This window comes from Felis catus, chromosome C1 (assembly GCF_018350175.1).
Source record: "Felis catus isolate Fca126 chromosome C1, F.catus_Fca126_mat1.0, whole genome shotgun sequence".
In the NCBI taxonomy this organism is placed as follows: domain Eukaryota; kingdom Metazoa; phylum Chordata; class Mammalia; order Carnivora; family Felidae; genus Felis; species Felis catus.
In genome coordinates, this window is record NC_058375.1 from 38,559,479 (window position 1) to 38,586,258 (window position 26,780).

General features: G+C 47.5%; 1 protein-coding gene and 1 long non-coding RNA gene across 5 annotated transcripts in view; one reads left to right on the top strand and one right to left on the bottom strand.

Annotated features, from left to right (window-relative positions):
- Positions 1-26,780, bottom strand: part of LOC101099137 (AGBL carboxypeptidase 4) — a 1,457,496-nt gene that overhangs the window by 130,686 nt on the left and 1,300,030 nt on the right. For all 4 annotated transcript variants that reach the window (XM_023258671.2, XM_023258674.2, XM_023258670.2 and 1 more), the window contains exon 7: positions 4,440-4,529. In XM_023258671.2, coding sequence (XP_023114439.1) covers positions 4,440-4,529 — 90 coding nt within the window. The remainder of the gene's footprint in view (positions 1-4,439; positions 4,530-26,780) is intronic.
- Positions 22,784-26,551, top strand: LOC123379340. Its single transcript, XR_006583704.1, has 2 exons — positions 22,784-23,000; positions 23,709-26,551. It is a non-coding gene; the product is annotated as an uncharacterized LOC123379340 (long non-coding RNA).

Below are 26,780 nucleotides of genomic sequence, written 5' to 3' on the forward strand. Positions count from 1 at the left end.
CAGAGAGGTTATGGAATGACCCCAAGGTCATACTGTACTATGTGGAAGAGCTGGGCTTCAGTGTCAGGCAGTCTAGCTCCAGAGGTCATGATCACACACACTCTGCTACAGGGCAACTCGGAAGCTCCTTTGACCTTTCATGTCATGGCTGGAGAATGAGGATAGTCTGGCCTCACAGAGCCCATGTGTGGGGTTTGGGGCAGCTGAGGGGTGATTGACAATCTGCCGTCCCACGGCCAAGGCAAGTCTTGAGGAAATCAAAGACTTGCCACCCTCACTGGCGCCCCTCCAGAGCTCTGTGATGACATGATTTCACTCTACTCCCAGCAGCAGGTGCGTCAGCAGCTTGGCTGTGAGGACCATGGTCCCAGCCAGATGGGGACGAACAGGCCCCACATGTCTGTTCCCCGCTCAAGGTCACTGAGCCAGTTAATGTGGAAGAAGCATTAACTGAGCCGAAGGTACCTCAGCCATCACCCTTCCAGGCCTTGGACCCTGCTGCTCTCCCCAGAACAAGGTGGGCTTGGAGGGGATCCAGCTGTGCCCTGTGGGGCTGTGGTCCAACTTGAGAGACCCTTGGGAAAGATGATGCCTCAGTCTCTCATTGGCAAAGTGGAGGAATGAGGCTGTCTTAAGCTGCCTCCAGAGGGATAAATTGTATCTCCAGGGACAGTGACAGAGCTAGGGAAGGAGGAAGACTGGGATTAAAGGGATGGGTCCCAAGCCACATGTGCCACGAATTCACTGTGTGATCTTGGGTAAGCTACTTTAGTTCGCTGTGCCTCCCCATTCTCATCTGTAAATGCACATCAACCATTGTGGGGTTCCCAGAGTACTATGTTCTCCCAGGCATAAAGCCTGGCTTTCTAGCACTTCCCATCTCTGAGTGGGGCAAAAGTGCGTGTACAGGCTCAGGAGACCCAGACTCAAAGCCCCCCCCTCTGCTGTTTACTGACTGTGTGACCTTAAGGCTCCTCTTTCTGAGCTCAGATTTGGAATCCCAGAACCAACACAGCATTTGCTCCTCACAGCAGCCCCATGGGATGAACGAGATAATCCCCATTTTCCAGATGTAGAAAATGACACTCCAGGATCCAGCCCTAGGCCTCAAATAGCTCACAGTTTAAAGGGAAGAAATAAATATAAATCAAATACATAACAAATCATGGCAATAAAGATGACCAGTGGGTAACCACAACAGAGGTGCAAAGCAGGGTCTGAAGGGAGTGGGAGAGGGGAGTGGGTATTTTGAACGAACCTTGGGAGATGGGAGATGTTTGCCAGGTTGCAAGGGGTGGGCAAAGGAGCAGCAGATTCAAAGGCCTGGTGATTGGAAGAAGATTGCCTGTTCAGGGTTAAATTGTGTGTGTAGGGGGTGGGGGGGGGATCTAATGAGGCTTGGACCAGAGAACCTGGCAGAAGCCAGATCGTGGAGGGTTGTAAATGTCATGAGAAGGAATTGGAGTTTATCTTGAGAAGGTAGAGAGAAGGTTTTAAAAGGCTCTGCCAAGGAATAAACACTGATGGAAAGCCTGTGGGACGGCACTGAGTCTATCAACTCAGCACCATCCAGATTCCTTTTTGGAAAAGCAGGCTCAACAGAGAAAGCACCTGAGATGTACTTCTCTGCGTCTCAGGCCTTGTCTGTAAAATGTGATGGTGACCTTGCCCTCTGTCTACTGCCCACAGAGGAGGTGGGCCTGGGAGCTTGGGCCCCCAGAGCTGGAAGTATTGATGGTAAGGCTACTACTATCTTTTTCACAAAACAAGGACAAAATAGTTGTATCCAATCAGCCGGGGGAACAGGTCTGCTGCCAAGTTTAGTAAGTGACAGATGGCTGCAAGTAGAGGGTCTGGTAAAACCAGGAGGGACCTCGGAGAGGTTACTGCAAGGACAGCACTGGGAGGAAAGAGGATGGAAGTGAGAAAGGCCAAGGAGTAAGCTGGAGTGACAGCAGCAGGGAGCCGAGGCACCAGCCTTAGCTCTTCTGAGTGGCTCATCTTTGGGCAATCACTTCCTCTCCTTGAAACTCTGGCTCCTGGTCTGAAAGAAAGGGGGAGGCAATCGTGCCTAATCACAGCACCGTAGACTCAATTATGAATGGGAAAAGAAGACTCATATTAATTTGCATGGTGCCTTAGAGTTTACAGAGCAGATTACCTGCGGCATCTTTGCAGACTGCCATGGGGAAGGGGGTAACATCTGTCCTGAGTGTCTGCTAAGTGCCAGGCACAGGACTGGGAGTTTGTCCATATCCATCTGACACCAGCTTCACAACAGCCTTTGCAAATGGGTACTGAAACCCTAATTATTTTACCTCTAAGGAAACTGATTATCACACTGCTAGGAAGTGTGCTAGACAATTTTTGACCCCAAGACTGTCTGATGGCAAATCACCATATATGTCCACAGCAGTCCACTGTCTCCCTCAAGTTGTATAATTTCTGTTTTTTTTTTTTTTAATATTCCTTTGACCTTATGGTCATTTAGAGACTAAAATGAGACAAATGACTTACCTTCACCAGACTCGGGTTTGCTCATATGTAAAAATATAGTTAATATTAGTTTCCATCACATAGAAAATTTAATATAATTAAAATAAATTACATTAAATTAGTAAAATATAAATAATTAAAATAAAATACATAAGGTGCTTAGAACAGTGCTCGGCACATATACAGTGTCACATATTTTATATGTGGTGTACCCACTACACAGGTAAAAATGCAAAAGTATTGGTGAGAATGTGGGACATTCCAAACTCTCACACATTGCTGGTGTCAGTATAGAGGTGTAGGTCTCAGAAATTTGGAGATATCGTTAAGTTTAAGATGCACATATCCTGTGGCCTGTCAACTGCCTTCCATGGTTATATGCCCTAGAAAAGCATTTGCGACTGATGAATGGATAAAGAAGATGTGGGATATATATATAACGGAATATTACTCAGCCATCAAAAGGAATGAAATCTTGCCATTTGCAACACGTGGATGGAGATAGAATGTATTATGCTAAGCAAAATAAGTCAGTCAGAGAAAGACAAAAACCACATGATTTCACTCATATGTGGAATTTGAGAAACAAAACAGATGAACACATGAGAAGGGGGGAGAACAGGGAGAGGAAAACAAACCATAAGAGACTCTTAACTATAGAGAACAAACCAAGGGTTGATAGAGGGAGGTGGGTGGGAGATGGGCTAGTGGGTGATGGGTATAAGGAGGGCACTTGTTGGGGTGTTGTATGTAAGTGACGAATCACTGAATTCTACTCCTGACACCAGTACTGCACAGTATGTTAACTAAAATTCAAAAAAAGACAAAAAGAAAATCATGTGCACATTTGCACAAAGCAACACACATATAAGGACATTTGTATCAGCATTGTTTGTAAGAAAAAACACTATCATCAATGGAATTGTCCATGAGAACAGACAGGTAGTTGAGGTGCAGACAGACATGGAGTGCATGGCAAAAAGAAATGAACTACAGCCACACTCACCAACATGGATATTGGGTGAACACAAGCACCAATGTACACAGAATGATACCTTTTTTTAACTTTATAAAAAGCCCCCAAACATGCAAAACTAAACCCTACATTGTTTAGGCATGCTTACATGCATAATAAAACTATTAAGAAAGACAAAGACAAGATTCAAGCTTATGGTTATCTGTGTGAGGAGGAAGGTGGAAAGCAGGACAAAGGATTCTGCTTCTAAATATTCTGCTTCTAAAGCTGGTGAGTACCTGGGCATTCGTTAAATTGTTATTTATATATTATTTATTGAGTATACTTATATTGCTGACTAAATACATATGTACGCATGTATATATATTGTTGACTAAATATATATTTCATATGGATTAAATATTTAATAATAAATAAAAATGCAATTATAAAGAGATATCTGAGATGAAAAATTGTGTCTTCTTTACCTCTGATTGTCTGATACAAAGCATGCTTCCTGGCTCATAGTAGGTATTTCAAAAGTTGTTTCTTAAGTGAATGACTGAATTAATGAGTGAACAGATAGCTTCTAATCCTTACCTCCCTGCTTTACTGTACTCCTACTAACATATACATTGGTCTGGGGCCAGATTTCTTAATTTTGTAAACAAGAAAAGCCAAGCTAGGAAGTGTAGATGACTCTGTGTGGCTTATCCTCAACATAGCACATATGAAAGAATTCCATTTAGCCCTACCTATTCATCCATCCAACCATTCATCCACCCATTCTTCCACCCATACATGTAGCTAGTAAACATTTATTGAAAGAACTACTAATGGAGATCAGCTATAACCTCTTTAGAAATGAAGTACATTTGCATCCAAGATAATGACTCTGCATGTGACCACACTGTCCCAGAAGCCATCACAGTGCCCCAGTCGGATGTCAGGGATAGGCACAGGATGCTCATGAGATTTTGCAACTCACCTTGGCACACAAATGAAGAGGGTGTTTCCCCTGGGTGGACTCGTCCCGTGATGAATACCACCTTCTGCTCTGCCCCTTCCCGAAGGTTGTCTGTAACATAAAAATGGAAGGAGGTTGCTTAGGGGGCACAGGGAAAGCTGAGACTACGAGTTGGTATGGGAGAGAGGGGTAGGGAATGGTCTGGGTGCTTTATAGTCATTTCTTAAATCATTGGGTTAGAATCATGCAGGCCCAGTCATTGCTGACTAATTAAATTACATCCCTGGGTACCCAATATTAAAAGGCTACACTCCTGTTCCTTGGTATAATTGATCATATCAATATTACAATCATCTGAAGACGTCATATGAGTGAAGTCAAATCCCAGATCCACTGATTATGACCCTAGGCAAGTTGTGTATCATTTTTGAGTTTCAATTTACTAATCTATAAACATGGATAGTAACAGTGATTAAATAAGCTTACATATTGCCTAGTATACAGTAAACATTCAGTAAATACTGGAGTAAAGAAAGTAGCTATTTATATCAGTAATAGTACTAGTAGCAGCTGTTATTTAATTAGCACCTTTTGAGTCATGCATATTACACACACTATTTATAGTCTTTACAGAAACATGCACAGTTAATATTCCTTTTATAGAGGCAGAAACTGATGCTCAGAGAGGTTATATAACTTGCTCAAAGTCACACAGCTAATAGGTGTGGGTCGAGCTGAGATTAGAATCCAAACCCTTGCTTGGCCTAGATGAAGTAATAGGGACCAGATTTCTCTTTCAACTTAAGCAACTGAAAAATTGCTTATATTATATTTGAAAATATACAAAACAACTGTTTTCAGACCAGAGGCAGTGCAAGACTAATATATGAACAAAGGGACATACATGAAGTGTGCCCTATGATTGCCCTGGCTCTCTGCCAGGAGGCCCATTCCAGACCAAAGAGCAAAGAAGAGTTTCCTGAGCAGACCATGGAAGTCTCACTGCAATTAAACTTCAGAGAGTCTGAAGCAAGTTTGTAGCTTGCACATTCCAGAAAACTCTGCACATTCCAGAAAAGACAGAGCTCTGTGGAAAAGGAATCCTAGAAATCTGTAAAGGCGTCCTTAAGAGTGTTTTTTTGGGTCCCAAGATGTGCATGCATAGGGTCTCCACGACATCACGAGAAAGGGTCTCCACAGAATCATGAGAAAGTGATCAGGGAGAAGTGACCTGTGCAGCTCTCAGGGATCACTCAGGGATAAGAATCATTTGAGTTCCACCACCAAAGTGGTATTCCTCACTGATCATTCAGGGCATTCAGTGGAGAACCCAGAAGGGCCATGTCTTAATGGTGGGACTAAACTACTCCAGATTCATTCTAACAAAATGTTTAAATCACAAAAAGACCGAACTGAACAAAAGAAATTTAACTGCCTGCCATATAAAGTGCAACTCTCTTTAAGGGAAGACAACAAAATCCAGACATGCAACAATGTACAGTTCACAATGTCCAGCATGCAATAATAATCAACAGACATGCAAAGAAGTAGGAAAATATGGCCCCAAAGCAGAGCCCAAGCTCTTGCTGCTTTTACAGAAATCTCATTTGTATAATAAAGTTTAGCTATCATGCAAAGAGATTATAAGACAAAAGCAGTAGCCAAGAGTGACAAGAAGGAAGGGGCAGGGTGTTACTTAGTCACTGGCACCAGCAGGCCAGATTGACCCAGAACGGAACCATGATCTGAAGGAAATTCAGAAATAAACATTGTGAGAAGTTGGATTAAAGAATCCTATATGTATATTAGAGGATGACCTGGAGGGAGAGGGGAGGTAGAAATAATTAACAGACTTTTTTTGTTTTTGTTTTTGAAATGCTAGGGACAGGTTATTTTGAATGTGGTTTATGATCCCAATAGTTGCACCAACGTCAGAGACTAAAATAAAAAACATATGTATTAACTTTATTAAGCCTGGTTCTTAATAAAGTCCCAGGCTTGGGACTTGCCTGGTGCATTGGGGTGACCAGTATGGAGGTCATTTCTTCTCTAATCCTAGGCCTCTGAGAGGCAGCAACAAATACAGTGAAGCCAAAATACATTCTTTCCCCCCACCCCAACCCAAAAAATAACATTCTTGAGAACTCACTCTGTGCTCAGCTCTGTGTTTGGCACCTTTAGGAACAAACGGGAAGAGAAATTTATGGTTTATAAGAGGAGTTAGACACCTAAGTATTTCCTAGACTAAATATAGGCTCTTCCAGGAAGAAGCTGCACTTTCATGGTTATTTTTAACGTCATTCCCAGGACTCTGTGTGGAATAGGTACTCAGGAATTTGCTATTGAATTAAGGAATAAAAACACTCATACAGATCATGGCTTATCTTATTTAATCTTTATCACACCTCCATGTAGTGGACAGTATGAACCCCATTTCATAGTGAGGAACCAAGGCTCACAAAAGGAAGATCTGTGCCCAAGGTCATATGGCTAGCAGTGGTGGAGTCGAGCCTCAGTTCCCAGCCTAGGACTCCTCTCATGACCCTGTCTCCTCCTGGATCGACCAACAGCAGTATCAGATGTCACATCTGCTGCACTTCCGTCTACAATGTACACAAGAGAGTTTGGTTTCGACCGTTTTTGCTGTGGTGGAAGTTGACCTACTGCCTTAGTGTTTACAATTGTTTTTTCACTTACAAAACAAAAAATGAAATGCCACCAAGACCTTTTAAAAAACACTAACACTGACCCCATCTATCCCAGCAGTCCAGAAATGATAAATAGCATTACCAAGGCCCTCAGTGAAGGCTATCTTTATGGATGTCTCCCCTGACCTGGTATCAACTCAATTGCATTCAGCATTTCTGCTGACCACAGAGAAATGCAAAATGGGCATTCTATTTGCACACTAATTTTACTGAGCCCCTGCGTCTTCATAAAATGATAACATGGGGCTAATAAAAATCAAGCATCTCGGGTGCTAATATAAGCAAATGTTGATGCAGGCAGGTAACAAATTGCTTTGTCATTTAGGAGGCCGTAAAAGAGCATTATAATCATCTTTAGGCAAAATGGATGGGTCGCCTTTGCTTAGCTTTTAGCTTTCATTTGCAAAATCAATTTAAGGTAATGTAGCAGTTCTGAGGTGGTGTGACATAGGACACCCCCCACCCCCCACTGTCACTGAATCTCCAGACTCATGCAAAGCCAATTAAACATACTCTTGAAGGAGGCAGCTGGGATGATGAAGGAAGTATGCTTGAACAAAGCCAGGGTGGAAAAGAAGCTGAACAATGAGACCAAGAACAACCCGTAAGGGGTGATAAGTCTGAAAGTTCATTGAGGGTGACATGCTCAAGGGTACAAGGGCACACTCAAGGGGAACCGGATAGCCATTCCGGCCTCTTCAGTTAACAGAGGGAGTTTGAAGTCAAATGTGCTTTGTGTACGCACACGCATACACACTCGTCCCTTTATCATTATATCCCTCTATCATCCACTATTTCTTTACTTATAAAGTTTTTATTGAACACCTATTAGGTGGCCAGGCACGAGGCATTATTATCTTCATTTTACAGAAAACCAAGGCCGAGAGACATTAAGTGACTCGTCTTAGTGCTCACGGCCCATGATTGGCAGAGTGAGGCTCCACTCAGGCAGTCTGACTTCACCTGTGTCCTTAACTTCCATGCCATTTTGCTTCTTGTGAAGGAGAACAATAATAGAAATCAGTTACAATAGCAACCAAGTAATATTTATTCAGTCCTTACTCTGTGCCAAGCACTTTACATGCATGACCTTATTTAATTTTCATAGCAACCCAATGAAACTATTCCTACCCCTATTTTATAGATTAGGACATCGAGATCTAGAAAGGTTAAACAACTTGTCTACACCTGTGTAAGTAGCACATGTAGGGCCTGGATGAAACCCAGGTCTTTATGAATCTCAAATTTATGCTCTTAACATCTCTTGGAGATTAAATAGAGTCCTTGGGGATGATTTTTAAATGCAGTCACAGGGACACCTGGGCGGCTCAGTCAGTTGAGTGTCTGACTCTTGATTTTGGCTCAGGTCATGGTCCCAGGGTTGTGGGATTGAGCCCCATGTCAGGCTCCATGCTGAGCATGCAGCCTGCTTGGGATTCTCTTTCTCTTTCTCTCTTTCTCTCTGCCCTTCCCCCATCTCAAAAAAAAAAAAAAATACATCCACAAATTCTTTGTCAGTCTCCTCCCTTCAAGAAGTAGAGATAAGCCCTCTTCCATTCAGTGTGGGCTGGACAGACAGGCAGATAGGCTTGCTCTAGCAGATAGAATACCATGGAGGGGGATGGCATGTCACCTTTGACATTAGGCTATAAAAAGACTGTGGCATTCATCTTGAGTGCTCTCTCTCTCTCTCCGTCATCACTCACACTGAGGAATCCAGCTGCCATGACCTGACACTCAGGTAGCCCGTGGAGAGGCCCGTCTGGTAAGGGACTGAAGTACCCAGGAACAGAGGCCAGCCAAAACCACATGAGCGAGCAAGCTTGAAGAGGATCCTCTAGTCCCAGGTGACAACCAGCCCTGGCCACCAGCTTCCCCCAACCTCCTGAGAGACCCTGAGCCCGGGCTGCCCAGTAGAGCTGCTCTTATACTCCTGGCCCGCAGAAACTGGGAGATTGTAAGTTGTTGTGGTAAGATCCTGAATTCTAGAGTAAGTTGTCAGGCAGCCATAGATAACTAATTAATCCCCCTAGAGATGGCCTAAGAAACTTTGTATCTTACCTATTGATGCCCAGCCTGAGTGAGACCAGGGCCATAACCTTGGTGTCAACATGGAGAGCCCTAACCGATCCAATCAGTTATCAGTGGATCTGTGGTTGGTGGAGCTGCTAGAAGATGCCAAGAGGCCCCAGAGAGCACTAGCTGGGCCCTCTGAGGACAAAAGTTCACATGGTCAGTTTGGTCTCTCTCTTTCTATCTTCCCTGACAGTAATTTTGACAATAACTTGTCATAGGGAGTGAGGTGTTCTGTGGAGGAGGAAGGGGTGGAGAGCTGGGAGGGGGATGTATAATGTTATAACAGGAGGATTTTTTATTCCTCAGATCTACGCGTTTGTTATTTTCCCGGCTTCATGATCCCTGAAGGCCATCATAAAGTCAAGAAAATACCTTCCTACTGGTTTCCAAACCAAACTGGCTGCTGTGTTTCCTCTAACACTCCAGGGCCCAAACAGGTCCACACCACCACTAAAGCTGTAGAAAAAGAAATCCTGACACCAGTAACAGCACGGTTAGCTGGCATCTGCCTGAGGGCCTGCTCAGGGTTAGGATGGCCTGGTCACTGGTCTCCCTGTGCTGGCACCATCCTTGCTGGTCCGTCCTCCACCCAGCCACCCAAGCAGTCTTCCTGAAGCGCACATGGGAGCACACCATTCCCCAGCTTGCAAACTCATGAGCAACTCCTGGCTGTCCTCCGGACGAGTACAGCCTCCTCTGTGTGGCTCCCCTCTGGTAGCTGTTGGTGCTCACCTGTCCATCCCTTCCCCAGGCCCCAGCCTCAGCCAACTCCTGGCAGCTCCACAAGCACGAATGTTCTCTCACACCTCCACACTTGGGTACACGCTTTTCTCTCTGGGGGAAAAAAGCCAGCCCCCATCTCATCTGTCTGGCTTACTCCTACTCAGCCTTCCAGACTCTGCTCGGATGTTCCTCCTCTGAGGAGGGAGAGAGGGAACTATCATGTATCCAGGACTTCTTCTAGGCCAACCCTGGTGTTAATGTTGTGCTATATCTGATTTCCTCAGAGCAATAATTTTGATTTTCCCCTATAAAATATGGCATATTGAGGGTAATGTGAGGATATCATTCTGCTGTTGATACTGACAATAAAGAGGGAACAGGAGCTGGGAATGATAGTGAGAACATGCTCAAGGTGCAGAATTTCTTGTACATAAATTTATGAGAAAAATGGCATTTAGGAGGCATCGATAGAGCTTTTTCAGAGGCACTGGAGAACCAGTGAATTCATCTGGGTAGAGCTGAGGCTTGATGAAGGGCAAAGACATCCATCCAGCCATGCTGACTGAGGGTGAAGCCAGCAGAAGGGGAGGTCTGGAGGAGGGAGCCTGAGAAAGACAATGGCCCCTGTATTTTTTCTGTCCCCTAAGGGGGTCCCAGCCAGCTGGCTTCCCAAGCAGATGGACCAAGGCTCACATCCAGGCCCCACAGATTATGGCCCGTGAGTCCTCGGGTAAATTACTTACACATTCTGTGCCTCACTCAGTTCCCGGTGAAATGAGAGTAGTAATCCCCAGCTCACAAGAAAAACCTAAGCAAGAGACTTTAAGTCCCTGCCCTATGGCATTGCCTATAATTGCAGGTCCCATTTATTGAGAGAAAAGCCACAGGAATAGGGTTTCTCAGTACTATGGATATTTTCAGCAGGGTAACTGTTTGCATGGGGCCCTGTGCTGTGCACTGTATGATGTATCCCTAGCCCCTGCCCACTAGATGCCAGGAGCACTCCACTCCCCTGTTGTGACAATCAAAAATAGTTTCAGACATCCCCAAACGTCCAACGTCTCCTTGGAGGCAAAAGAGCCCCTGGTGTGAATATTTTATAAGCTTCTATAAGAATACTCTACCTATTCAGACTGGCCTTGTCACTATCTTCCCAAGCAAACTTTTAATCTCTTAGATTTTCTTTTCCCCAACTCCTCCCAAAAGCCTTCCCAGATATCTCCAGACTGTAGTGCCCTTACCCTCCTGTCTCTGACTTCACAGAGTTCATCTGGATCCCCTCATCTGGCCATAAATCATTGGCGGCCTTGCATAGCAGGATCAAAAGTCACATCTCAGATGTGGTACATCAGGCAGAGGTATGCAATGGACCTTCAGGAACAGGCTGATGGCAGGAGGGCTCTCCCTACCACCATCTGTCTTGTTTCTAGCACCCTCCAAGCACCTCCAGAAAACAGACCCAGAGCTGCCCACTCTGAATTCCTGCTGAGGTGGGGTCTCCTGGGAAACAGAAGGGAGGCTCTGAGACTGCCTCTAGGAGCTTTACTGGGAATTACTCTCAGGAACACTTGTGAGAGGTGGGAGTTATGCAGGATTGAGGCGATCTCTAAGGTGACTTTAATCAATCCCATGGGGAGCTCTGGGCCAGGAGGGCCCTGCGCGGTTGTTCCAGGAGGCAATGGGGCAGGCTCTGTCTCGCACTGACTGGATACTGGATGCAAGTTGTCTCCAGGGCAGGGCTGGGACCTCAGGCAAGGCAGTGTCCTTTGGCTGAGTGCAAGTTCCAGGGAGGAAATCAGCTGTGAGCTGTCAGCCCCCACCACTCCTGGAAAGGGAGGGAATTGGTCCTGAAGGGGAGCGGGCAGGGTGGTACCCACACTGTCTACTACACCAGCCTTTAGCTGAAGCAGCTGAAGAGAACAGGGCAGGGGTGCCTGGGTGGCTCAGTCGGTTGAGCAGCCGACTTCGGCTCAGGTCACGATCTCGCGGTCCGTGAGTTCGAGCCCCGCGTCGGGCACTGTGCTGCCCGCTCAGTGCCTGGAACATGTTTCGGATTCTGTGTCTCCCTCTCTCTCTGACCCTCCCCCATTCATGCCCGTTCTCTCTGTCTCAAAAATAAATAAACGTTTAAAAAAAAAAATTTGAAGAGAACAGGGCAGACCTTAGGCCAAAAAAAAAAAAAAAAAAAAAAACCAGGAAGGCTGAGGACAAAGGGCTGTTTAGTGCAATTCCATACACAAGTTCTAACACTGATCAAATGCCAAACTTGGGGCTGGACCCTGAGGACATGGAGAGGAACCAGATGCTGTCCCTGCCATCTGGGAGTTCAAAGACTAATGGAGAAGAAAAGCTCAAGCCTGGCTTTGCAGTTATAAACTTGAATCCTAGAGTCAAGCAGGTGGGTTAAACCCAAGCCCTGCTGCAAATGGCACTGAGCTCTGAGATCATTCATTTCCTCATCTGCAAAATGAGGATAATGATATTGACAAGGGATCTTGTGAGAATTAACTGAGATAATGCATTGGGTTTATGCACATGACCTGATGCATAGTACATACTTAAAAAATGGTAACTTACAAATGCTTAGAGGTCACTTGGTCCAGCTACTTGATCTCATAGATGCAGAAACTGAGGTCACTAGACTGTAAGCAACACTGGAGCCAAACTTTGTCTTTTTCACAATTTGTATTCCAACGGCCTCTCACACAGAAGGTGCTCAATAAATGCTGGTGGAATAGTTGTAGAGTACTTGTTGCCCTTTGGTTGAATGAGCTTATGAGGCTAGAACTGAGTGCTCAGGCTTTCCCCAACAGGTGCTCTGCCTTTCATCTCTCCCAGCCTCCAGAAATTCCTCCCCAGATTCGGGTTGCAGCTTATTAGCAAATGCAAATTGAATTACGCTGTGCCCTTTTGCAACAAGGACAACAAAAACAGTTTCCCCAGGAAAAGAGGGCGAGAAGAGGTGAAAGCTGGGATGAAAGTCGAAGACAATACATTCTAATCAAACTTGATAAATATGTAAATTAGAGCAGCTAAACAGTTGGCTTTGACAAATGACTTGTCGGTAATGGATTTTTCCACAGCTAAGGCGAGAGTTCAGCCAGCCCGCTACTTTCCAGGCCGGCTGCAGTGGGCTGATGGGGCTGATGGGGCTGATGGGGCTGATGAGGCAGGCACCGGGATGCTAGGAGGTGGAGCAGAGAGCTAATGCTTCCTTTGATGCCATTTGTTGAGCACCTGCTGGCTGCTGGGCATAGTCTTCGAAGGGGAAAAAATCTCCTCGATGAAGAAGCCTAAGGAAAGCCAGGGAAGGTCCAGACTCACCAGACTCCAAAGCCTTGTGTCCTGAGGGGCCAAAGCAAACAGCTGTTGAAGAACATAAACTCAGTCCCTCCAGTGGTTCTATTGCCGCCTAGTGGTCTCACCAACTCAAAAGCTAGTGCCTTTCAGTTTTTTCTCCCCCCACAGGACCTGACACAGTGGTGGTGTTCAGAAAAGAGATTTCCTTAGCTTGCTACATAGCTCCAAACAGACCCCTTTAAATACCCACTCTCATGTCTGTTTTTCCATCTGCAAATTAGCTGCTGGATATTCCCAGATACGGAATAGAAGATAAAAAATTAGGTGTTGGATATTCCCAGATATGGAACACAAAGGGAAAAAAAAGCTGTTGGAGGCAGCTCAGCTGAAGGCCCAGATAGCATGCAGTAGAAAGGAGCCCTGGATTGCAGATTCTCTGAAAAATGCAAGACCATTGTCATTTCATCGTAAGCATGAAACGCGTGTGTGTGTGTGGAGGGGAGGAGGGTATTAGCAATAGATAGCCAGAATAATTGCTATGAAATTGATGATTCTAGCAGGTTTTTAAACAATAGGTGAGAGGTGGTTACAAAGGAACAGGTTTTGAGCAGTTTCTGTGTGCCAAGCACTTTTCATACATTATGATCCAGGTCTCACCAGACTTGGGAAAATGGTTTTGTTTTCCTCTTATCACAGATAAGAAATCTGAGGTTACGTGCATTGCCCAGGGCCACCCTTGCCAACAAGCAAGAGTCACAGGTGGAATTTGAATCTGGTCTTTCTATCTCCTGAGACCAGTCTTTCTTCTGACACCTCCAAAGGGAATAGTTCATTCCTGAGTTACACCAGATAAAAGACGTTGTTGTGTGTGTGCAGGCATGCAGGCCCATGCATAGATCTGCCTTGACTCAAACTCCTACAAATTCCTGAGTTTTTTGTACAAAGCTATCAGAACTGAGGTACAAACAGAAATTCAAGTTGAATGGTTTGCAGGCTTGGAAAGACACTATTAATACAATTTCCCCAAACAGAGAGCCAATATTTATGAGTGCTCGAAGTGCTCTAGGAAAAGAGTTTCCTGGTAGGGCTGAGAGTAATGCGATCCACACCCAGGGCTGAAGATCCGTCTTGCCCAGCGCTGGAGGAATTCAGATTTGAAGAGTGTTCTTTCCTTCCTATTGAGATCTTCATTGACTTGTATAAAAATACCACTTTCAATCTCAAATCCCCACTGGCATCTTTATATAAGCACTGAAAATGCTACTGGGCTTTGGAGATTTCATTTAATGAAGGAAAAGTATTTCTATTAAAGAGTGTAATTTTTTTCTCTCTCTCAACACAACATCTTCAGAGGAGCCAGGGAAGCTGGATTGTTCCGGGCTCTGAGAAAACGAACGAACCCACGCCTCACCCATGACGTGGTTACACAGACTATGAAATGGCAACAGCCAAGGAAGGCAAGGAAGGGTGGGTGACGAGGAAAAAGAAGAGTGATTATAATAGATAAACTCCCACATGCCCATGACTTTACAGTTTAGGAAGCACTCTGTCTCTCACTAGGGGGGAGAGTTGTCACCACTCAAACTCAGTCCCCCATCTGTATGGTCTGAACAGTGGCCCCCTGCCCCTCGTGGGCCCTGTAATCCCTTCTCAGGCACACGACCCCACTCTCCTGCTTCGGGTCCTGCAGTGGCTCCCTGTATGCTAGAAGCAAACCCAGCTACTCACTCCCATCCCCCACCTCTTACCCCTCCCTCACTGCTCATCATGCTTGCTTCCACACTGGGGTTCTTTCCAGTTTCTCTGCCTGGTCTAGGTGGGCGGGGTGGAGGGGTCCCCACTGGGTTCTACGGGGCTGGCTCCTTATTGCTTAAGTCTCTTCCAATGAGGACAGTCGCTCTGAGGCAGCAGGAACTTTGTCTTAAGTGCTATGGACCCAGGCCTAAAGTGGCACCTGGCAGACACACGTGCTGACGGCCTATTGGTCGAGTCAGTAAGTACAGCTAACTGGCATTGAGTGATGTGTGTTGGGGAAGGGGAGGACCCCAGGAATAAGACTGAAGACGTGGTTGAGGTCAGCAAATTACCCACGGTCATACAGCTGGTAATGGGTGAGAACAGAACGGATCCCTGTAGGATGAATGTTAAAATCTGTGTTCATTCTGCCTCCCTGGAGCTCCTCCAGGCCCTCACAGAGGGGCCACCGGGTGCGAGGGGGTGAGGGGCACTTACGGCTGTGCCACTCAACAGCTGTGTGGTCTTGGGAAGGTCCATCCGTGTCTGGATGCCTTGGTCTCCTCATCCATAAAAGGGGAATGATTTTGAGTAGTCCTGAGGACTAAATGAGTTCAAATAAAGCACCAGTAGTAATAGTGCTTGTCACAGGATAAGCCCTCGACTACACGTGTGCTATTCTTAGTCATTCAACAGATACTTCTTGGGCTGCCCGCCACCCCCTTGCCCTGTGGAGCCTTCTGCATCCCCAGGCAGTCAGGCGCCCTCTGCTCTTTTTCCTCCTCACCCCTTCCACCGTGACAGCAATTGCCCATCTCTATGATAGTAATTTGCTTCACTCTCAGGGCCTGCCTTTCCTCTCTGGACCCTCGGAGCTTTTTGGGGGCAGAAGCCCTGTCCTGTTCATCTCTTCCTGGCACTCATTTCCTTTGCTGGAGACAGAGAAGGGCATTTTGACACGGTTGTTTTGATGCAAAAAGTTGCAAAATGGTCGCATCAAAATGTAAAATGCTTTTGAAAATTAGCAGGTATTGTGTGAAGCCACTCCCCAACACCCTGCCCCGGGCATGTCTGACCTGCACTCTCCTTCCCTCCTACCGGCTCCCTACTGCCCCTGCTCCCCTCATCGCCAGCCTGGACCTGGAGCCCACCCAAGCCTAACCTCTCCCCTCCCTGCCTCCCCTAAGCCCCCTCAGAAGTCTTACCAGGGAGGGGGAAGTTTGGGGGCCGAGGGGAGGTAGCCTGAAATGTCTCCTTGGCACATTATCTGGTAACGTGTTTTTTTTTTTTTTTTAATTTTTTTCAACGTTTTTATTTTATTTTTTTTTGGGACAGAGAGAGACAGAGCATGAACGGGGGAGGGGCAGAGAGAGAGGGAGACACAGAATCGGAAACAGGCTCCAGGCTCTGAGCCATCAGCCCAGAGCCTGACGCGGGGCTCGAACTCAAGGACCGCGAGATCGTGACCTGGCTGAAGTCGGACGCTTAACCGACTGCACCACCCAGGCGCCCCTGGTAACGTTTTTTAAAAAGGCTGAAGGTGTAATGGTTTGTTTCCTTGGCTGTGTCAAAATGTCCCCATATCAAAATGGCTGGTGTCAGAGGAACTACTTCAACATGGCTGAAACAAAAGGACTGTGTCAAAACGGTATGAACTCTGCAAAGGAGCCACCTGGCGTGTACCGGTCCTTGAGAATGGATTTAAAAACATACACCGTTGTCAGTGGCTTAACAAAAAATCAGCTACCCTTAACACCAACTCTCCACGTGGTAATTCCTTTTTGATCCACTGAGGATGTTTCCACCACTATAAGGATCAGAGAAGTTAAGGATGCTGCCTGAATTCACACAGCAGGCCGCAGAACACAGATGCTTAGAACTGAGTATGGTCTAATTAACCTCCCCCAGTTTACAGGCAAGTCACCAAGAGAGAAAGTGACTTGGATTTTCACGTGTTGGACCTGGAACATGTGATCAGCTCTTGGATAACCTCTCTACCCTATGCACTGGATTCTGGATCGCACATCACTACTGGGTTCCAGGCACACTCTCAACAGAATGGAACAGCCGCTGACAAAGCTTAGCTAAAGCTCCAACTGCTAAAGTCCTAGGCATGCCACTTGAAAATTGGATTGGGCAAGTTCTCAGTAAAAGAAGCTTTAGTGTCCAACCAGGCAGGTTGTCAATATCCCATTAGCCAGGCAGCCTACTGGAGCAGGAAGGCCTCTTGGTGGCCCCGGTACATATTGGGGAAGGAGGACTTCCGCTGTGTGGGGCACACTCACAGAGCTATTTGCATCTATATCCACAATTGGTATTTCTGTCATCTGCTGAAGAAATAAACCTCTGGTTACCTGAGTTAGGAAATGATCTATCCCTACTATCTTTTTTTTATGTTTATTTATTTCTGAGAGAGAGAGAGAGAGACGGAGAGAGAGAGAGAGAGAGAGAGAGAGAGAGAGAGAGAGAGAGAGAGAGAATGAGCAGGTATGGGCAGAGAGAGAGGGAGACAGAATCCCAATCATGTGGGTCTTGAACTCACTTGCCATGAGATCATGACCTGAGCCAGATCCAAGAGTCGGACGGACGCTTAACCGACTGGGCCACCCAGGTGCCCTATCCCCACTGTCTTAATGACTTCATAGCTTAGACTGAATGGAGTCTAGCTTGAGTAAAATAAATTATAAAAACTTAATTTACAAGAACATATTTCCAGAGGGTGTGTTTACAGAGGGGTGTTATCCTTGGCTAAGGCTTCTAGGATAAACCTGGACCCTTGATAGAAATTCTGCCTCGGATTATCCCTGGGGCACATGGACTGGAGCCAGGCCAACCTGGGTTTTAAGCTGTGTGACTGAGGTAAGCTGCTGAACCGCGGTTCACTCAGAGGCTGAGGAGAGGGATGTAAATTATAGGGACCCACAAAGGTAGCCCCTGGTATTGCTGGTGTCAGAAGCCGCAGGCCCATCGTGGGCCAGACCGTTGCATCTAGGAAGGCGCCGGGGCCTGAAGGGTCAGGCACGTGTGGGCTGAGCTGAGAAGCGGTCTCACATAATGGTTGCAAGCAGGGGCTCGGGCACCAGAGCAGTGACCCCACTGCCATCTGGGTATGTGACCTTGGGCAAGCTACTTCACTCTGTGCCTCCCTCAGCCTTCTTGTCTGTAAAATGGGGGTCATAGTGGACTATCTCCTAGTCGCACCCTGAAGAGTAAAAAGTTGGTCATTTGTAAAGCACTTAGTGCAGTATCTGGCACCCAGTGAATCTTATATTGATGTGCGCTTGCTGAATAAAGTACTGATTAATGATACCCATTCAGGTGCCCAGGTCTGCAGAGGGAGATGTTCATCTTGGGATCCTCCTCTGTGACAGGCACCTATGGATAATTATTTGATACTTCTCTCCAGATACATAGGCAAGAAACACATTTTATACTCTGGTTCTTAGTCCTGACTGCATATTAAAACCACCTGGGGAGCTTTTTAGAAATACTGCTGCCCAACTCTCCTGCTCCAGCCAAGGTTCTGGGGACAGAGCTCAGAGAAAATTATTCTTCTAATGTGCAGTCGCAAGCAAGAAGCACTGGTCCAGCGTGAGATCCAGCGTGGGCCAGGTCTGGGTCTCTGTCTTACTACATCATCAGTCTCTCAGATGGCCTCGCAGCCCCTCAAGTCCTAAAATACTGTAATCCAGGAAATCTGGAGGACTCAGGAGGTGGCTTAGGATGGCCCTGATCAAACTACATTTGTCATAACAACAAGGAGAAGGTATGGGAGTGAGTGGACAAGGAAATATGCATAGATCAAGCAGATAATTTCTCACAGACACCGTCCCTTCCTGGGAACAGGACAAGATTACTAAGATAATAGAGGTGTGTGTGGCTCCTCTGGAACTTCCAAAGCTAAGAGCAAACAGACTGGATTTATAGCAGAAACGGAGTCCACCTGCCTGAGAAGGAGGAAAGGCCTTTTTCCAAGGACAAAGGAGGAAGATTAATACATTTGCAGTTGGGGGACATAGAGGGCCCCAGGTACATGCATGCCAGGATACTGAAGCAGGTTCCTGGACACTAGAAGAGAAAAAGGGAAATCATGGTAGCTGAGCATCTGGTCTATGCAGGCCCCAGGGGGCACACTGTGTATCTAATCTCATTCCTTCCTGGAACCTCCTGGAGAGCAGGTGTTCTGATCTCCATCCCATAGACCCACAGGTGGTGAGCAGCTGTGCCAGGATCCAATCCAGCTCGCTCTGATTCCAGAACTCCATGCTCTTTCCCCCATGGCTCAGTGCCTCACTTATCCAGAGTTCCCTGTTCACATAACCTCACACACCCAGAACACACAAAGAGCCCAGAAGGAAGCATGAAAGAGTTGAGAATGACCCAAATCCAGACCCAGAGTCTCACATTAAAGGTACAGTCGAGTTTCAGGAGAGCTTATTTGGGACACTGGGGTGACAGGGAGAGAAATCTCACTTTCTGGAGCAAAGTGGGAGTTCTCTAAAACTAGTCTGTAAGCACAGAGTAATACAGGCTGGGAACTGGCAAGGTCACCATGAGGAGACTGAGGACCTCCCAAGACACGGTTGTCGACTGCCTGACCCTATGAACACATCTGAGGGAAGCAGGGGGCAATTGGCAGTGAGCTGATGCCTTTGAGGAGCTCTGACAGGGCTGCGACAGGCCTTGCCTGTCTCTGTATGGGGAGAGGGCAGCTCGACAGCCCTGAGACGCGGGGCCTGCTCACTGGGAGTGACCCCGTGGTAGGGGTGACCACACTGGGTGGCCGCAGCCATGGGGCCCACCCTTACCCACCCCTGAGACCCTTCCCTCTCACCTCTCCACTGTACTCACTCAGCTGCCTCGTTGCTGTTACCCAGCTTCCCCCTGGCTCTCCCTTGTCCATGCTATTTGTCCCTTGTCCCAACCTGTGAGGAGGGCCAGGACTCTCACTAAGGACCAAACTGGCTCCACAGCCCCCATCTCTTCACTCAGCAGTCTGAGGGGAAAATAACACCCATCAGAAAAGTGCTGTTCCTTTCCACTCTCACATCTTATGCCGACCATGTGCGATCACCGAGCCCTCAGGACGACGAGACAAGGCAGTCACGGGGCTGCTTCCCAGAAACTTACCATCTAGTACCCAGCGAACATTACAAAAATGGAAAGCGAGTTTGCTCGGGAGGCCTGGGAGCTGAGTACAGTACACTCCAGCAGTGTGGAGACTTCGAGAAAAGTGGGTGCTGGTGCTGGATCCGAGAGGTGCTCCCAGAGAGCAGGTGCCCAGCTGCACAGCCAGTGTCGTGTGCCCAGAGCTTCCACCAACCCAGCTCCCTTGTTTTGGTCAAGTTCAGCCTGGCTGTGCGCTGACTCAGGGCTGGGCTGGGATCTTTCTCTCTTCCCCCACCCCACCCCCTTGCTGGCTCGGATAGACGAGTGAAGGTCCCACATACCAGAGTCTGCACCTTGTCCTCGCTGGCACCTGGCACATAGTAGGTGTTCTGTATGCAGATGCTGAGGTGAACAGGACCAGCCACCCTTTGCTCTTTAAGGCCATGTCCTCATTAGCACCCATGTGATAAACCTGACTTCCCGGGAAAAGCCAGGCTTGCTTTCCAACGGTGCCAATGTGTCAATAACAAGGTGGCAAATGTCTGTGTTCCCATCTTCAAGAAAGGCCATATTCTCCAATCCCGAGTCCCCACAGTGTCCTTTCCAAACCCTTCTCCTTAATGCCAGGTGGAGGAGTTCCAGACAGCTATTTGCATTTTCAATTCTAGAAACCGTTAATATTTTAAGGCTGCCGGCACCACGGTTTATTAACATATTTACGTGTCCTACCTGCTACTGGTAAAGGGAAATTTTGTATTTGAGAAATATTCAAACATGGGATAAATTCCCAACTTTTGTTCAAATTCTGCTTTCAAATCCCTTCTCTCAGGACCTCACAGGGCAGTGGGGGAGACCATGTGAAAGCGGACACAGATTTCTGGGCGACCGCTGTGTGGACTGAGGGAAGCACACACGACCGGAGCCAGAAAAGCTCTTGGCACATGCTGCAGGGGCAAGTCAGACCTCAGAGGAGGACTTCAGATTCCAGGGGAACATTTTTGTAGACAGTGGAAAGAACAGGAGAGAATCGGAAGGGCTCTGCTTAGATGCAGCCCTGTTAATGACTTTTAGTTGTATGGGCAGTAGGTTGAGGTTAAGCTCAAGGGTCTTTGTGTCAGGCCTGAGTTCAAATCCCGGTTGTGACACCACTTGCTGTGTGGCGATCATCATAATTAACATTTTTTGTGCCCTTTCTGGGTGTCAGGGAGAGGGCAGGCTTTGCAGGCTGGCTCAAGGCAAGCGGGATCACGGGGTGGGGGGGTTCTGACCTTGCCTGGCTTCCCACCCTCGCACCGTACCCCTGCCCTCACCAGTGTGGGCGGGTTCCCTTAATACTCACAGCCACGCTGCCTTAACTCCTGTCACCCCCCCTTTCACAGCACAAGAGACCAAGAACCAGAGAGGTTAAGTCAAGTGCTCCAGGTCACACAGTTGGCCAGCTAGGATTTGATCCCTGAGCTTGGGGGCGATGAAACACTGAGCGCCTCCTCCGTGTACTCTAGCGGTGGGTGTGAGGGCAAAGTGGGTGGCCGTGCAGCGCTGGCAGAATTTGGGCACTCGGGAAGGCAGCTGCTGTGGCTGCTACTGCCTTCCAAAGCCTGGCTCATTAATCTCTCCATCACTGGCCCCTGATGTCTCTGGCCAGAGGCCCCGTGCCTCTCTGACTCAAAGCCCCTGCACCACTGCCCTCCTCCGTGTGTCCCTCCTCTCCTGTGCCGCTGTCACCTCCCCCTTTCTGTTCACTCCCAGTGCCTCGCACTGTTCCTGGCACCCCGTAAGGCTGCAGTCAGGTTTGCTAAATGGATTGAAAGAAAACAATATTAGCCACACCGATTCCCAGAAGAAAATGCTTGCCAAAGATCTTTAGCCTGGACGCATCAATATCAAAATGACACAGCTATAATTTGCTTTCAGATTCAGACTGGGAAGGTGAACTTTGACCCTGTCAAAAAATGAGAACAAATTAAATTGAAACACAAAGTCATTTCCGTTGTTCCAGGGCTCTGGATTTCTAATTAATGTGCAGCGTACCTCTGAGGGCTGCAAGGGGGTCTGCGAGGTGGCGTCGGCTCCCTTGCAAACTGAGCAGGGCTCAGGAGAGCGAGCGCCTTTCGTTCATTTGTTTGTTTATCTTCTGGATGTATTGTGCTTCTCGTGGTACATAGGTCTATAGATGAGAGCTGTCCCAGGCGATGAGAAAAAAAATCATTGCTAGAAGCTGACCTTGTGCAAAAGAACACATAACAAAACGGCCCTCAACACAATCACTCACCTGCTCTGTCCCGGAGGGGAAGTCAGAAATGCCAGACGGATCAACAGCAGCCGCCCTGCCCCAGCTGAGAGGGGAGGCCCCTGTGGGGAGGCAGAGGGCAGAGGTATCTGTCCCCACCCTCCCGGGCAGCCACTACGTCACTCAGAGTCTTGGGAAGGCAGGATGCCCAGACAGCGGTGAATGACAGAGACTCACTCAGGCAACAGGGGGGCAAACAGCAGTTACAGGCTGGGAAAGGAACATGACTTTGAACAGAAGGCGGCAGTGCAGGCTGGGCAGAGGTTTTCCAGGAGGTGGCCCTCACTCCTGCTTGGGGAAGGGAGGGACGGGGTAGTGTTCTTCAACCCACTGAATCCCAAACCTGCAAGAGGGAGAATCACCTGGTGCCCTTGTTGGAATCACAGGTTCCTGGACCCTACTCTAGACTCACTGAATTAGAATCTGCAACAAAGTGTCCAAATCTCTCTATGTTTTTTAACTAGTGCCCTGGATGCTTCTTATGAAGTTACTGGAGCACTGACACTTTCCTTTGGAGCCCTTGGAATACTGTCTGGCCTTGGAGAAGTCACGTTCCTTCTCTGAGCTTCCATTTCCACGTCTGTACAATGGGGATGGGAATCCCTGCCTCTCAAGGCTGTACTGTATCTAAGGAAGAACAAGGTGAGTATGTCAGGGGTGTAGATAGTGCCTAGCACTCAGAGGACACGTGCAGTGTGTGAAGTCCTCCCTTGTATGTGTGAGAAGGCTGCTGTCCTCCAAGCCAGTGTCCCCAGTGGTGCCTAGAGTCCCTCTTCCTTTCCTCTAGTTTTTGACTCACAGCCACTGAGCCTCAGCCTCCCTTGTCCCTGCCCCCCAGGGGCACTGTCGAGTTCCTGCCCCATCCAAGGAGCCAGTGCCACAGGGCTCCAGAGCATTCAGCAGTGCAGGATGTCAGGACACAGGTTTCCTCAGGGAAAGCTCTGCGAGGGAGGCTGGGGTGGAGGTGACCTCCCAAATCCTTGACACAATCAGCCCGGGCTGACAACTGATCTTCCAGATTTCCACTCCCCACCTCCAGGGCTCCAGATAATCTCAAAACAGTAGGCCCAGTCTGGGAACAGGCACTCTCAGTTCTGAGTGGGGCCTCAAGGGGAGAGTTCTTTCCCTGCTCATGCAAGTCTGTAAGAGATAGGGTTAACTGTGTGAAGAGATGTAGGCCACAAGGGTGTGTGCGAGCTGAATTATGTCCAGAATTCGTATGGTGGAGTCCTCTTTCCCGGGACCTCAGAATGTGACTGTATTTGGAGTCAGGGTCTTCAAGGAAGAAGTGAAGACACAATGAGGTCTTATGAGTGGGCCGTAATCCAAAGTGACTGGTGTTTCTTATAGGAAGAGGAGATTAAGACACAGCCCTGCTCAGAGGGAAGACCATGCAAGGACAGAGTGAAGGCGGCCATCCACAAGCCCAGTAAAGAGGCCTCAGAGAAGCTGCCTTGCAGGCATCCCAAGCTCACGTCTCAGGACCGCCATGTGTGACTATGACAGAAGGTTTGGTGCAGCCTCTTTCCCTTGGCTCTTTGACCCTGACTTTGGGAAAAGACTGCCTCAGTTTTCCTCATCTGTGGAAGAGGCAAATAGTATGTTTGACTCACAGGTTGTTAACGCAGGCATGTCTCCAAGAAGATAACAGGATGATGACCCTGGCATTTACTGAGTATATATGACACATGCTATCTCCCCTCCCTGTTCAGCTGTGCAAAGTTGGACCCGGCCAGTAACCCTTCTGAAACTCGGTTTTATCACATAGGAAATGGGCATCACAACCTTTGGCCACGTCATTGAACAGAGCTGCTGGGAAACCCAGCAAGGCAACACATGTGACAGGTTCGAGAAAGTACAAAGCGCCTTGCCGATGGGGGAACCATTACTTCCAGGCAAAGCGATGTCATCTTCCCCAAGGGATGCTGTTAAACTGAGACCTAAAGTACAGAGCACTAGAAAGAGCAGTTTCGACACACAGGCTGTGGGTCCAAGTCCCAGCTCTGCCATTTCAGTGAAACCATGGTCACGTCGCTCAGCTTCAGTATCCTGCCTACAAAAGAGGAATGGGGACACCTCTGACAGAAGAGGTGACTACTTTCCATGCAGGCATCCCACCAAGTCCCAAATGATTCCATGCACTGCTCCAGCTCACCAAGTTTTCCCTCCTGCCCCCGCCTTCCCCATGGCTTCGTGTGAAGTCATGCCAGAGGACTCACTCCAAGGTTCTGAGAGCTCTATTTCTTTCCCATCAGAGTCCCATTCTGATACAGACACCATGCCCTTCTAGGAACCTGACAGAGAGGACCAGGGCATGGGCCCCCTCAGCCTTCAATTGGGGTCATAGGAGACTGTGAGCCCAGTGTCCTATAGCTCACGATGTGCAATCCATGTGTGGCCTCCTTCTAAATCACAGTGGACTTCTGGCTTCTCCCCACCATCCAAGCTGACTCACAATCAGGACAAGAGGAAGTATTGGGGATGAGGCAAAAAGCACAACAATAAGGCTGTCCAAAAAAAAAAAAATCTCTTTCCAGCAACACTCATCCAGGGAAGGGTGTGTGCCAGGCTGGGCCTCACAGAGAGGCTGGGGAGGGCCGGATCTGCTGTCCCTGAGGGCCTACATAATTCTAGGTCATCTGGCTCTACAAATAAGTAAAAACATTAAGCTGTCACTTGAACCACTGCTCAGAGGGTGAGGTCAGAGTTTATTGATGAGCCACTGAGCATTAGCTCTGTAACTGCATATAGTCAACAGCTGATTTACCAAAACCACACTGGATGTAACTATTTTACATGGGGGAGGGTGGATGAGGAAGATGGTCTAATCCATCCTTCCAGTTTTGAGGCAACATTTTGAAAATTGAGTAAGTAAGCACTCATTGGAAGTCATGTGACTTTCTGTAGTGCCCCCAGAAAACGTGCCCAGAGAAAAATCATTTCTCTGGCTCCGTAGGCACTCAAGAATCTGGCTGCCTAGACCACTAGGTGGGCAGTTTCAGAGACCTAGTCTCCATATCCTGAATGGGATTAGTGATGGGGAAGATTGTCTTTCCCTGCCAAAGGGTTGCCATTATGACTATAGTTGAAGACTCATGGGTTGTGTCCAATATGTGTGGATGACTGCAAAGTGCTCTCAGACCTCATGGATCCCTTACTGGGGTTGGCTTCTGCTACCGGGCCAAGTCTGTGTGGGTCTAGACACTGGTCAGGAGAAGACTTGCCAGGAGGCCTACATCAGTGAATAGTCCAAAGTGGAAGGGAGAGAAGAGGAAAGGAAGGCAAAGTCAAAGAAAGAATTGAAGCACTTGCCTGCCCATGGCCTCAGGCTGAGTTCTGACCCCAGACGCAGCTGATACCAGGGCTGACTTTTGACTTGGACATCAGACTAAGCTTTCCTTCAACTGTGGTTTGTAACATAAGTGGTTGATAATATGAGGATCAAGTGGGGTTCAGGGAAATACCCTGCTTATTTGGCTCTCCATTGGTCCTGGAGGAAGGAGCAAGCAAGTACCTTAACTCAAGTAGCACTTAAGCCTAGCATTGCAAAAAGGCAGCATCTATCTAATAGCTTCAAGATGGCAGCCCAAAAGGCCATCAGATGCCACAGCTAATCAAAGAACAGAGATTTCTTTGTGCTTATAAAACAACAGCTATCAGAAAAGGACCTTGGGGAATTTATCAATTGACAAAATAAGGAAAAGAGAGAATCTAAGAACAACTGCTTCAGTGTTAGAGTATAGGGAACCTAAGTGGGACAGAATCAATATAGACTTCTTTCTGAATGTTCTCTCAGTAGAAGCCTGGCATGGTAGAAGACTAGGGAATCAGGGGACCCGGTTCGTGTCCTGCCTTCATTCCTGGTGTACATGAAGACACTGTGTGTGAGGAGTTCTGAATGCAAAGGCCTACTGAGGCCGGGTAGGTTCACAAATGATTTAAGCAGACATGTGCAGATGGGCTACGGGAGAGCCCACGGTGCATGCCCTATCTAAAGGGGACAGCCGTCCTCAGCAACTGCCAGTTATTGCAGTGTAGGAATTAGGCCCCAAGTTCTATGACCCTTTCATATAATTTTTCAAGAGATACTGGGAATCTTGAGTTTTATGTGAAATTTCTAACTCATGCAAACTAGTTTTTCTTTTACTTTAAAGCAAAAAAAAAAAAAAAAAAAAAAGAAAAGTCCATGGGCTTGGTACACTTTTCTGTCCTTAGCCATGGAGCCCTGAAAACCTTAAGGAGCTGGTTTTACTATTTCATCTGACTGTAACTCACTCTTTGGGTCTGACTTCCTACCTTGAATATGAGAGGAGAGGGAAAGAACTTTTACCAGGATATTCCTGCCTGCAAAATTCTGGGAGTCTATGACTCCCAAACCCATCATCTCCCAGCCTTGTCAGAACAAGATGCCACGGGCTCCAT